Here is a 13494-nt window from a genome sequence, read left to right on the forward strand (position 1 = left end):
ATCAACTCACGGATGCAATTAACTTAAATCTGTCTGTGGAAATTTGATTGACTGCAACAAACAACAAATTAATCCCCCTTCGGCAGCATCCAAACATGAAAAAAGCAGGCGGTGCAGTTTGTCAGAGCGGAGGAAGGATTGAAACAGAATGGAAAAAGAACGAGGAAGCAAGAAAAGGGAGAGGGGCACAGAGTCAGTGTGTAGAAGAGCTTGTAGGTAATCCTAAGTATGTGTTTCCCATGCCTCTTTCTCACTTAAAATTTTGAGATTTAATTATTTGCCTTCTGGAAATCTGCATGAATATGGAAAAGGCATTTGCAGATGTCACTTTGTGTTTCCTAGAATGGAAGGGGGTTTGAGAGGGAGAGGTGGGCACCTTAGGCATAAGTGAAAGCTGTGGCTGGCCTTTCTGGGGGTTGCATTGCAGTCGTTTATCTTCGTATCCACTAGCTGACACTGGCAAGGCAGGCTCTACATATTCAGCATATTCTAATGACATTCAAAAGGCAGAATTTGCTGTCTTGTGGCAGAGAGGGACCTTGAAGCCAACACAAAGGGCTATACTCTCATATGTCACACTGCCAGCATGCTGGCAAGGCCACAACCAGACAGTTTGATTCTTAAAAATAGTCTGAGGTGCATCTGTTCTTTTCTAGTCTTCATCATAGTTGGGGATAGTACATATGTAACTAGCCCTACTATTAGATCCATGACCGCATTAGCTTAGAAAACAATATGTTCCAGTGTCAGTCTGCTTCATATTTTTTTATGGTGTTTGCATGTGTATAGTAGTTTGACATTTTTATCTGCACCGTGCACTACACTTCTCCTTTCTACAGTCATCACTTTTTTCCTGCATGTGTATTACCTGCCTTATGCGGCGGCATCAAGCAGACTTGCAATCCTTTTCTGGAATAGAAATTGAATTTGCATGAAATATGCTCACACCAAATTGCATCTGACTCTGGGAGGAAGTAATACGTGGCAGTCGCTCCTGCCAGAAATGATAGTGCTCAGAAAAACGCGAGATGATGATGATGTTCATGAAGTATTCTTCTGTGCTAAAATTGAATGCCAAAAGGATGGAAGGAGGTTAGCTTTTTACACCTTTATATAGATGGTTCTTTTCCTCACAAAGAATATTGTGTCTTTGTGAGTGTACAGTGTTACTGTGGCACTTATTTATCAATACATAAATACAGGTTTATGGAATGTTATTATGATAAACTATTGAAATTTAAATGTGAATGTTTTACCACAAATGTATGAGCATCGATCTCAAACATTAGTCTGTTGTATTCAGAAACAGTAGTACTCTATATGACTGCTGTTTAAAATTCAGTTCATTGTGCTCTGAATACAAGCTAAATCTTGAGTTATTTTTTTATCCAAACAGAAAACAGTTGTTTTTAAATTTTTTCTGTAGTCATGAGGATGGAAAATGACAACTTGAAAACGTAATTTAATCTAGTTCTTACAGCCTGTCAAGTTTTACGCAGAGAACTCAGAGATACAATTTGAGAACAATGTTCACAGTGCAAATAAACTAGTAATGAGTTGTGATTAGGAGCTACAAACAACTGTCAGATTTACACATTTATCACCAGATTTAAAGCAATATGAAAGTTGAACTTTGTGGAATATAAACATGTTAAATTAAAAAAGTAATTAGCAATAAAAATGTGTGGTTTTTAACAAAAACAGAATCTGTGTACTGTGTCCTTTTAAAAGTAGTGATTTGTGTGTGTGTGCGTGTTTAAAGAATCCATAAAAAGAAAATGTCTTAAAAAAAAAAGCCAAATGTTAAATTAAAAGCTTAATTACTTCTATGTATATTAACTGTGACTTAGTTAAGGTGGAATGTTCTTAAAGTTAAGAACATTTCACGTTTGGACTGCACTTCCAAACATTTTGTCCTCCTTCATTTGTATCTATAAGGCCGTCTGTTTGGAGCAGCAGGAGAGCAGCCCTTCATTGGCTCCTCATTGCCAAGTGCCTTCCCTCTGGTCAACCACCCAGCCTTTGGAGCCCTGTATACTTCTGGAGCAGGCAGGCCTGAGTTTGGAGGCCTGGGCTCCCTTGGGATGTCAGCTGCTCTGGCTGCCCACCCCCAGCTAGGAGCCCTGTCTGGTAAGATGATGACTTTTGAATTTTGGGCAGCAGTTGGTGAAAGGGAATATGCCTTTTATTCTATCTCCTCTCCTCCTCTTAGAGTGGTGGCGAGCTGCTGAAGCCCATGGGCGGGGAGCTGCTGCCTTTCTCCCCTCTTTTATTGGCTTCCCCCCATTCTTTGCCCCTCACATTCAGCCCAGTCACAACGCTAGTCCTGTTCAAATCAGGATGCCCGGCAAGAATAGCCATGCCCCACCTAAAGGTACAGCACTGTTCTAAAGACCCACTCATTTATCTGTCTCATCTCTCTCACAACCTCTTCCTCCACAACCCAAATCAACTGAGATTTCCCTGTTTCGAGACAGATTTAATGACTTCCAGCACTCACTTAGGCATTCGCTTCTTTCTCCCTTTCTTTCCCACATGTTCCCTCTCATAATCGCCGTTTCTTTTGCTCTTTTACTTTCACTGTATCTTTTAATTTATCTTTTTTTTATGTAAACCACTCATGTTGAGCTTATGCCTGACACAGTCGGCAAATTTAATGAGATACATGTATAAATCAATATTTTTATTAGCCGTATTCAATTCTGCACATAGTTCCAGATATTCCATTATCCCTTGTAAAGTTCTCAGAAAAAAATTGCACTGATGAGTTATACAGCAGATTTTGTGTTTGCAGGGTTGAATGGTGCAGTGAATGGCAGTGGGGTCTGTCCTCCCACCACCACCCAATCAGGGAGCTTTTCTGCAAATGCAGCTCCGGTTCAGGCATCGTCAAAGCCAACCAAAAATTCCAACCCCGCTAAAAGCCTCCATAGCAGCCGTCAGAACAATCCAGCAGAGTTGGTGAAAAAGACGATTCAGAAACCTAAAGAGAAGGTCAGTGGAAAGATTACGTTTCCTTCTCAGTTTGGAGCTTGAGCATGTGACATGTATGTGCATTCATATGTTTACTCTAAAATTAGTCTTACTTTGTGAGACTTAATTCTTACTGTTTTTATTCCTCAATTTAGAAACCACGAAAGAAGCCGGCAGACACTTCTTTGGCGAGCAACAGTGACTCAGGCACATCCTCAGACAGCTCAAGCGATGGGTCACTCAGCAGTGATCTGGAAGACCTTGCAGAGGATGATGAAGATGACGATGATGACGATGATGATGACGAAGAAGACAAACAGAGTGAATTATCAGACTCTGAGAAGCGGACAAAGAAGAAAACAAAGGTAAAGACCATAATCACACAATTAATGGTCAGATTATTATTATTTTATTTTTTTGTTAGAATGGAATAATATTTAAGTATTCTTCAAGCCAATCAGGGCAGTACACTTGACTGCACCTAATGTCCACTACCGTCGTACACCAAAGCAGTACCCACAATGTGAATGTCTTAACATGAATTATTATGGCACAAGGTTTTTCTTGGTTTAATTTCTTGATGTAATAATTCCCTTCCCAGGTTTTGGTACCCAGCACTGGAACTAAAAACAATGACAGGCAACTCTCTGCAGATGTGCAGGATAAGAGAGATACCCAGGCTCAGAGGGTGCCCTCAAACCCCCCCACCCTTGTGCCGTTCCCCTGCTCTGTTTCCCCTCCCACCTTGTCCCAAACCTCACCAATGGGGCTGCACAGCTCCAGGTCCTGGACAGAAGGGCCACAGCAACACTTTAGTGTGATTCAGTCTACTGGCCTGGCTGCCAACCCAAAACCCTTGGCACTCCTCACTCAGCCCCGAAGGGAGTCTTCACCGTCTTCCTCCCCCATAGCTTTGACCACATCTCCAAAGGCGCTCTCCAATACTGCCTCTCCCAAACCTCCTAAACTACTGCCCTCTTCATCCCCTCAGCACCTGCCCCTCTCTCTTTGCTCCTCCCCAAAGCCTCTCTCCGTTCCGTCTCCGCCCCGATCAACTCTCCTGGCATCTACCTCCCCAAAGCCTTTTGGTTTGACCTCATCAATAAGTAGCTCCCAGAAGTCCTCACTGAAGCCACCAAAGCATGATGCTCCTGGCACCACCAAATCCAACAAAAGGAAACTGCTGGAAGACTCGCTTGCGCAGATCAATGAGTTTAGACTCAAACAGGTAAGGCAGCCTTAAAAGCCTGATAACAGCAGATGCATAACGTTTTGATAATAGTAGGTTAGGTTGGTGAAACCATATCTCACTGTACGGTTTCATCTATTTTCTTCCTTCTCTTACATCTCACTTCAGTGAATTAAAGTATGTGACTGAGTGGCCTGTTGATAAATTGCTTATTGCTTTAAGTTTCGTTACCACTCCGAGGCAGTGTACTCATTCTGTTGTATTATTTATGTGTTTGGTCAATTCTAATGAAATTTTCTTTAAATGTATTTTACTTCCCTTTACACACATGGATTCCATTTCTCCAGATCAAAGCAAAATGATCAATACGATAAACTCATTGATATCAGCTTATTCTGTGCAAATCATTTCCCCTTTCTTGTTTCATCAGTAGACAGAAGTTTACAACAAGCTAAATTCCCCTTGTGGTTTCAGCACTGTTACTGTATTTCATGGTCTGTGAAATTGATTTGTTTCACTTCATATCACATTCAGTTGAAAGTACAGCATTAAAGTCTAACCTGCCTTTGCTTAAACACAGATTGAACTAAACTTTTCACTGGTACAAAAAAGGCAAACATGTCCAGCCAAATGATTATAATGGTGGTGGGGCTTTTCAAATGTGCAGACAAGTAATTACTATTTTAGAAGGATACGCTGTGTCTCTTTTTGTGGACTTGGTTGAGAACAATGCCTGTGGTTATTGCATTTATGTGCTTTTTGTTTCCTGAAAAGAGGCTTAGACACAGTTAACTGTAACAGTGTTCAGCATTGTAGTTTTGTCACCTGCTCAAACAATCAAAAGTGATGTGAACTGACAGCTAGAGCAACTCCACTTTGTCCCATTTCTTTTCAAAAAAACTTCCCTAACCTTTCTTTGTTCCTCTCCTTCTGTGTTTCCCTCCCCCCTGGCCCTCTGCCTTTTCTTGTTCTCTTCCTTCAGACTCTCATGTCCCAAGGGCAGACTTTCCCAGTTGAGCAAAAGAAGAAGCAGCAGGGGCCAAACAAATCTCCCAAGAGGACATTGCTGTCTTCACCGCCATTGCCACCTGTTCCTCCTCCTCCACCCCACAATAATCACTCCAACCTCTTCCTTTCGAGTGCCCTGCTGGGTCTCCCCGAACCCCATCACCCAAATGGAGTCATCCAAAGCACCACTCAGGACGCACCTTTGGCCCTCATCACCAAACCTCGCAAAGACTCTGCCTCTCAAGGCAAGTCCCCCCAGCGTGACTTGGACACTGGGTCGATGCCTGTCAACCTGAGCACAGGGGCAAGTAGGACCCAAACAAGCTCCCAGGCCGGGCCTCCGTCACAGCCCCCTACTACCTCACCCCATGCCACAGGCCATGGGTCCAAAAAGAACAAGACACCCAAAGGCAAGGGACAGACACCAAGCCTTGGGCAAGCAGACCTTTTAGCTGCCTGGAGGGGCCTCTCTCAAAACCATCCGGTACAGTCCTTAGTCGATTTGTTTCGAGGCAGAGAGGCCAGCATTGGTATTCCTGGAGTTAGTATCCCTGGGGTTGGAATTCCAGGTATGGGAATCCCGGGGACATGTAACCCCACAGCTGGTCTCCCAGCCAATAAGGAATCGGACGACTCAGGCGACGATGATGACGATGACGATGATGATGAAGAGGAAGACCTTGAGGAGGAGGAGGATGAAGAAGACTCAGATGATAGTCTGTCAGGTTGGTACCATCTATGTACGGGAGCAAGTGTGAAAATGAGCCGATTATAAAACATTAACATTAAAGCTGCAACTAACAGCTATCAATATTGGTTAAAACATTTTTTTTGAAAAATCCCATCACAGTTTTGAAAAGAAAAGAAAATTGTCACAGCTGAGGGAACATAATTACACCTTTGTATGCATTTTTACTGAAATTTACCACTTGTGTCAGTTATTTAATACATTTGTGTGAAATTTAAAAAATACATTCATACAAAAATTAACGTATTTAACTACCATCTGTCTCAGTGAGCGGAAACCTCTTAATTTTTAACTTCTTGCCCCACTTTGCTCCCTGGTGTCCCATTTCAGAGTCTGACAGCAACTCAGACAGTGACATCTCTGGGAAGAAAGTGAAGGAGTTAAAGCTGCTGCCATCTGGATCATCTAAGAAGGAGATGACTCCACGCAAGCTCACCAAAGGTCTAGAACTACTGAACACCTCAACTAATCACACCACCAGCAGCTGCTCCCCTCTCAACCTACAGGTCATCAAGAGTCCCGGTCTCGCCACCAGCTCCAGTGCCTTGGCCTATCACAGCTCTCCAGGCTCCTCCTCCTATAGCTTAGCCTCTCCATTAGGTAATGTGGTTCAAGTCCTGTATGCAACGTTTATTAAACTGGGAGGTGAAGAATGTGTTTGTAGGACTGTGTACTGGATGAACTCACATACGCCATCACACGCACTATTATTGTATATTTTAAGAGTTGAACTCTGCTTCCTGGAGCAAAGACACTCCCAATATCTTCAAGAGATTGTGAAGAGGGCTTGTTCCTTTTGAAAGGCAAGAAGGCAGTTGTCATGGCTGAGCTGCAGCTTTGAGGTCCTGTAGGGACATGCCCAAAGCCCTGACAACTTGTTTGGCACAGCGACAAGGTTAATGTGTGCCACTTTATATAAGATAAGAAACAATAGGATGTAGGTGTAGCTTCAGCTTGAAAGGAAGTAAGGCATTTGCAGTTGTTCCCCAGCTGTATTTATTTATTTTTTTATTATTGCATACTCCTTGTTCTGCTCTGCATTCATACTTCCTCTTTGTGTTTAGTTTTGGAGTGCTGCGCTCCAGTTAACTCTATGTATTTAACTTGTGTATATATTTAACCAGTAACTTCACATAGTGCTGGTATATGCAGTTTTGGAAGGCCAGCACTCGTTTACATGTATCCTATTGCTCGGTACGATATCTGGTAGAGTCACACATGTTGTTAGTTGTCTCTTGTTTGTGAGTTTCTGCTGTCTAAATAATGATTGAACTTTCTGTCCACAGGCTTAGGGAAGAGGAAGAGGGTGACAGATGAGAAGGAATTGATGGCACCTTTGGAGTTGGGGTATGTGCTTATAGTTGAGAGACGGAATTTACATATAAAGCTGTTAACTTCATATTGGGATTGCATTTGTGCTATTTTAATGAAAATGCGGTGTTCAGTATGTGCTGGATTCATGAACATTTGTGGGTTTGTTTTTTTTTCCTTTCCTTTCCTAGGTGGCGAAGAGAAACAAGAATTAAGACGTTGGCCGGGCGCCCGCAGGGCGAGGTGGCCTACTATGCCCCCTGTGGCAAGAAACTGAGGCAGTACCCAGATGTCATGAAGGTACCTCGTCCCACAGCTCTGCAGTCTAGTCTCATTAAGGATACATAAGCAAATGTTTGTGAGCAAACAGATGAGTGGTTTAATTTGTAACAAGAATTACAAAGAGAATTGTTGTGGACAGCATGTTTTGGAATTTATGGATTTTTCTTTATGAGTTGCTCATCCATGTTGCTCACAGAAGTGCTTGTCTATTCGCATTTTTTATGTATTGTCTATGCTACTGCTTCGGCTGCACTCCAACTCATCCCGCTTTCTATGACCTCCATAGTGAAAGATGATATTCTTAGAGTCAGTTCTTGTGCCACTTTTTCACCCCTCCCCACCCCCAAAATGACTAATGGTTACTTTTGGGATGCACAATTTGGCTCCGCTTTAACAGTGTAGTATTCTGTATAATCTTCTAAGTGTACTGGACCAAAGTCTCTGTTATATCAATTGTCCAAACTGCTTATACTTAAGTGAAGCAGTACACACAGAAAAAAATATCTGTTCATTAACTCAAGTTCACTGCTAGACAATCAGCAGGCATTAAAAGATTAGCAATGCCACAGACAAATAAGAGGAGACCTGAATTGTGCATCCTAAGGTCGTTTTTTTCTCTCCTGAGAGCTTTTGTTCTCTTCATTTTCTTTTTTTTTGTCCCTTTGCGTTATAATAACTCGTAGCTCTGCACAGATGCACTGTAACTCTAGACTCCCTTAAGTGTAGTGCCTCCCAGTTGCTTATCAATGTCGCTAATTTCGCTTTTTTTTTTCTTGCCTAAACCAACGCCATTATTATTTTCTCTTCTGTAGTATCTATCCAGAAATGGAATAAGTGGCATCACGCGTGATAATTTTAGCTTCAGTGCAAAGATAAGGGTTGGTGACTTCTATGAAGCCAGAGAAGGACCCCAGGTGACTGCCTTTCATCTCTCTCTCTCTTTGTCCCTGATCCCTGTTCATCTTTTCATCTAGCGGCAGGCAAAGCTTCATGCAGCGGTCACTGTCAAGGCATGGATAGGAATCAGCCTAAACCCTCAGTAGTCCTAGTTCATAGACCTCTCACTGTGCATGTAGAAATGTAATAATCAGCTGACATTACTTCCACAGGTGACCAGTGATTTGTGCCCTATGTGTGTGATACAAAGAGATAAACCAGAAAATTGACATGTTTGTATTATTTGCAGCAGAACAGAGAGCATTTAAACCCAGATGTATCCAGTAGAGGGGTGAAGGGAATATAAACAATGCATAAAATCTAATATAGATGATACATTTTTAAATTTAGCCAGCAGTGTACTTTGTATTACAGAACATATGTTTAATTTAAAATAAAAAAAAAACATTCAGTCTATGTCACATATATCCAGATCAGACTGTAGCCAGCTAATGATTAAAATGTTCCCTAGTTAAATGAAATTATATTTGCCTGCAAGCAATTTGTCATTACACCTCTTTTCCCTCCTCCTGGTCTCTCCATCTCTGCTTTTTTCTATCCTCAGGGTTTACAGTGGAGCTTGCTGAAGGAAGAAGAGGTCATTCCTCGTATTTTGGCGATGGAGGGGCGTAGGGGCCGTCCCCCAAATTCAGAGCGGCAGCTAGCAGGCGATGTTACCAAAGGTAACAGACGGAGGAAGGGGCGACCCCCGAATGTGGGCGATCCACTTGCACCTGAGGGCCCCAGTCCCAGTGAAATCAAACTTCTGCGCAAAATAGAGGCTCAAGGTTGGCATAAAAAAATAAAAAATAAATAAGCAAATAAATAAACAAACAAACTCTGAAATATGTTTGTGCACCATCAATCAACCAATCATTGTACTCAAGCAGCAAATTGTATTTAAGAATTTGATCTGCTGGATGGAACAGTTTTTTCTTTTTTCCAAATTATTCGTATTTGTTAAGTCCACTACATGTGTGCAGATGTTGGATTTGAATAGGCTATTATAAAAACTTGAATCTTTCTATTAATACATACTATACAATAAAAAAGGTGTTGCGTAAAAATATTTTAAATATGTAAATTAGTTCTGGAAAATCAAACTTTTGTTAACTTAAACAGTTCATGAACATTTAGAATAAAAAGAATAAAGAATAATCAAACATTCTAGAACAGACGTTGGCACGGTTTCAATATTCCGATGAAGCATCTGACTGACCGGGCTTTTGTTCCCGCTCTGTACAGAAATTGCCCGACAGGCTGCCCAGATGAAACTGATGAGAAAATTGGAAAAGCAGGCGCTTGCACGTGCAGCCAAAGAAGCTCGCAAACAGCAAGGTAAGAAAGTGGAGGACTGTAAACACGCTGGTACAGGTTATTCAGTTGGTCAGCCTGTCACTTCCAACTACTTTGATCTACATGATCATAGTAAGAAGACCGGCAGGACCTTTACAGCAATACACACTGCTCTCATAGCTTTTGTTGTGTCTCGGTTCATAGTTGATTTCATCACTTTAAAGTGCAAGCTTTAATCTTCTTTCTGCTCTAATCTTTTTGCGATCATGCTACTGGTTTAAAATATTATACTAATATATTTTTATATTCATGTACATAACAATTAAACTACCACGTCAAAATCTAAAGACTTACATTTGGAGGTAGTGCACCAAGACATTCAAACAATTTTCCTCCATTCTGAATCACTTTTAATTTTTTTTTGAATGAAAAATAATCCAATGATGGAAATTATCTCAGATTTGTTAACAGTGGTGGTAACATGTGTCTTTATACCAACTGTCCTTTTTTGGATAAAACTCCTGAGCCACACAGCTATTGACATAGCCCATATCCTATCTGTCCAAAATCCTATAATCACCAGCCATCTCGCTGCTGTGTAGCTTCCTGGAGGATGATAATGTCCTTCAGCTGAAGCAGCCTCCATTTAGAGCAGGTCATAGCACAATAAGTGGTGTGACTGTGACCATTGTTGTGAATGGCATTGTGAACTCGTATGATAAAAATCAGCACCGTGATCATCACAGCATTTTGCTGTTGGTGTGCTTTGATGTTTCTGCCTGCAAAGGGTTCAAATTATGTCTCTCTGATAGTTCAACATGTTGTTGATGATGATTTCAAATCAAGTCCCCAACAATTGATGAATCTGTTCCTTAAAAACATTAAATAAACCACATTTATTGTCTGGCTTTGTGCTGCCAGGTTTTATACACACCATGATGGACGTCATCAGTCTCACATCATTTCAAAGCCCTTCAGTGCTTAATTTCAAACCTAAATTCTAGAAAGACAAAATGTCTTTTACACAATTAAAAAACCATTAACAAGAGTTCATGGTTTTGAGGCATACGGGGTAGATTAAGAGGAGATGTCATGATGAAGACGAGTGAGTTGGCAGTGGAAGAATGATTAGTTAAAATATCAGTAACGTACTGCAGAACATAATAAAAGCTTTAAATGAATCCTAATCTCAGTGATCCAGAATCTGTTAAAGACCTGGAAGCTGCATTTGGAATGAAATGGGTGATGTTAGACTATCTCAGGCCTGTACTGTTACAGAGGTCCAGCTGAGAGGCAATGGAGTTGCGAGTAACTGTTCAAAGTTACTCGTGACGTACATAGTGAGCACTGAGTTCTGAGCTGGTGAAAGCTGATCTTCATCACTGACGACTGTCAAAATTGAGAGAGGAGTCCAAGAAAACAAATATTTTAAACAGTATCTGTCACTTTTCACTGAGGCACGATGTCCACATTCATTCATATGTGCACGCCTGTGATTGTTTGTGTCATGTGATTGACATGTTTGAGTTGTTGGTAGAGGTTCCCCTGACACAGTTTCTCATATAAAATGCTTACTGATCTCAACAAGACACCATAAATAAGTAAAGGTTAGAAACTGCAAGTTTCCAAAATGTGAAAGTAGTAGGTTGTTTGACTCTTTAGGTCACTTTCTTTGTGACCTGACCTCTGCAGCTATCATGGCAGCGGAGGAGAGGAGGAAGCAGAAGGAGCAGATCAAGATCCTCAAGCAGCAGGTGGGTCTTCTTTGTCAACAATACCCCCTCTACCCCTGCTTTGTTTTCCTATGTGGGGGTGCTTTCACACCTTATTTAGTTTTTAAGGGTTTTGGTTCAGTTTATTTGGTTCACACTTCAAGTGATATTCCTGTGTTCACACCGGATGGAACAAGCAGGAAAACAAACCTAAATTTGTATTAAACTAACTATGCCTGTAAAGCCAGTGGATGTGAAAGCACCTGAAGCATCCTTGCCCACAAACTCTCACCGTCACATGAAATGCTGAATTTTATTTTGTGACACTTTAAAGCTTACTCTCCATTTTTTGACATTACCATTACATCTTCTAAACTTTTCTACATCTTTTTACCTCCCTTTATTGAAACAGTGTTATTGAGAAGTGATTTTCACCTGTGAATGTTTTTTCCAGTGTTGTTTTTAAGAGATTATGTTGTGTTTTTGTGTGTTTTTGTTTTTTTTTTTCCAACAGGAAAAGATCAAGCGTATTCAGCAGATTCGAATGGAGAAGGAACTGAGAGCGCAGCAAATTTTGGAGGTAGAGAATCTGATCCAACAGCACCTCTGATTAAGCAGAACATTCCTGGATAGCTACAGCCCCTCAGTCTATAGTGTTTTAATCTTCCTAAAGCTCATTACTGAACAGCAGCATGCATTGGAAGGAGTTGCGTCTTCTTAGGCATAATTCCACATGGAACTAATGCTAAATTGGTCTTGGTTGACGGCTGTTGAATATTAAAATGGCTGTTGCTGCTTCTCCAGACCATATTTAAATTGGACAGAAAAGACTTTTTTTTTTCTTCAGACAACAGTAACAGTTTAGCATAAGTGGGTCGAGGGAAAAAAAATGCTGTTTTCTGCACACAAACACACATCCTAAGATGTCTACATACCCACACATGCACAAATTTGCAGACGCACACAATTATACTGCAGGAGCTTCAAAGTGTTTTAACAGGACTAAATCAATTTTGAGTTGACACGGTTGGTAAGCCACTCTTAACAGGAGGCTTTGACAATTTCACAATTATGTGTTAAAGAGATATATTATTCATTCTCTGTGTTTTACAAATTGACTGGCTTTCAGGAGCATAACATCTATGCTCAAACCAGAAAACTGCAAACAATCACTTTTAAGCCCTCATCCAATACTGATTGATATATGTCTGTCTCTGTGATTCTTGACCGTGATCTTTATTCACAGGCCAAACGAAAAAAGAAGGAAGAAGCTGCAAATGCCAAAATACTGGAGGCTGAAAAACGCTTAAAGGTACGTTTGTATTTAAATAAAACACCTTGAAACAACTGTGTGATATTCATACATGTAACATTACATAATTTCTTTGTATGAAAATTCATTTTCATTCAATTGTATAACTCACATATGTTCAGAGACTTTTTCTACTCAATACAGTGGCTCACAAGAAAAATTAGATCCAGCCTTTGACAAAGCTTGATTGTCCATCAGTCAGTAGTGATTTTTGCAATATTCGCGCTGTGGAGGCATATTGATTTTTTTTTTCCTTTTTTCTTTTTTTTCTCTCTTCACCATCATCTCATTTATGCTTTCAAGGAGAAAGAGTTGAGAAGACAACAAGCAGAGATTCTTAAACACCAGGTAGGTACTCAGCGCAACATGCTAAGACTTTTCAACACAATAGTTGATACTGAATAAAACATTTACTTTGTACATCCCTTGTCCAAGAATTTAAAGTTGCGTATGTATGTGAAAGAGTATAAATGTGCATCGATGTGAATATAAATGCAGGCATGTATCAGTCTATACAGTATGTATGAGATGAATTAGCAAACATCCTGTTTAATTATATACCTGAGTATTTCTTTTTTATTAAAGCCCATGTTTATTGGTATTGAATATTACTTCTGTTCCATAATATTTTGCCAACTCTCTCTGCCAGGAGTTGGAGAGGCATAGACTAGATATGGTATGGGTATGTTTATTTTTGTACATCTAACACCTGCATCGTGTAACTGGT

At 40.7% G+C, this 13494-nt stretch overlaps 1 protein-coding gene across 15 annotated transcripts in view; it reads left to right on the forward strand.

Moving 5' to 3' along the window:
* The window catches only part of baz2ba (bromodomain adjacent to zinc finger domain, 2Ba), a 70360-nt gene that overhangs the window by 42048 nt on the left and 14818 nt on the right, over nucleotides 1–13494 (forward strand). For 3 of the 15 annotated variants that reach the window (XM_061741029.1, XM_061741140.1, XM_061741046.1), the window contains exons 4-20: nucleotides 1939–2130; nucleotides 2213–2374; nucleotides 2795–2994; nucleotides 3129–3338; nucleotides 3575–4201; nucleotides 5145–5895; nucleotides 6249–6518; nucleotides 7205–7265; nucleotides 7421–7529; nucleotides 8324–8425; nucleotides 9013–9235; nucleotides 9693–9785; nucleotides 11436–11497; nucleotides 11970–12035; nucleotides 12702–12767; nucleotides 13071–13115; nucleotides 13417–13443. In XM_061741029.1, the coding sequence (XP_061597013.1) occupies nucleotides 1939–2130; nucleotides 2213–2374; nucleotides 2795–2994; nucleotides 3129–3338; nucleotides 3575–4201; nucleotides 5145–5895; nucleotides 6249–6518; nucleotides 7205–7265; nucleotides 7421–7529; nucleotides 8324–8425; nucleotides 9013–9235; nucleotides 9693–9785; nucleotides 11436–11497; nucleotides 11970–12035; nucleotides 12702–12767; nucleotides 13071–13115; nucleotides 13417–13443 (3266 nt within the window). Of the gene's footprint in view, nucleotides 1–1938; nucleotides 2131–2212; nucleotides 2375–2794; nucleotides 2995–3128; nucleotides 3339–3574; nucleotides 4202–5144; nucleotides 5896–6248; nucleotides 6519–7204; nucleotides 7266–7420; nucleotides 7530–8323; nucleotides 8426–9012; nucleotides 9236–9692; nucleotides 9786–11435; nucleotides 11498–11969; nucleotides 12036–12701; nucleotides 12768–13070; nucleotides 13116–13416; nucleotides 13450–13494 lie in introns of all 15 variants that reach the window. The other 12 variants (XM_061741018.1, XM_061741062.1, XM_061741113.1 and 9 more) reach the window with 8 other exon arrangements.

Source organism: Cololabis saira, chromosome 2 (assembly GCF_033807715.1).
Source record: "Cololabis saira isolate AMF1-May2022 chromosome 2, fColSai1.1, whole genome shotgun sequence".
NCBI classification, from domain to species: Eukaryota; Metazoa; Chordata; class Actinopteri; order Beloniformes; family Belonidae; genus Cololabis; species Cololabis saira.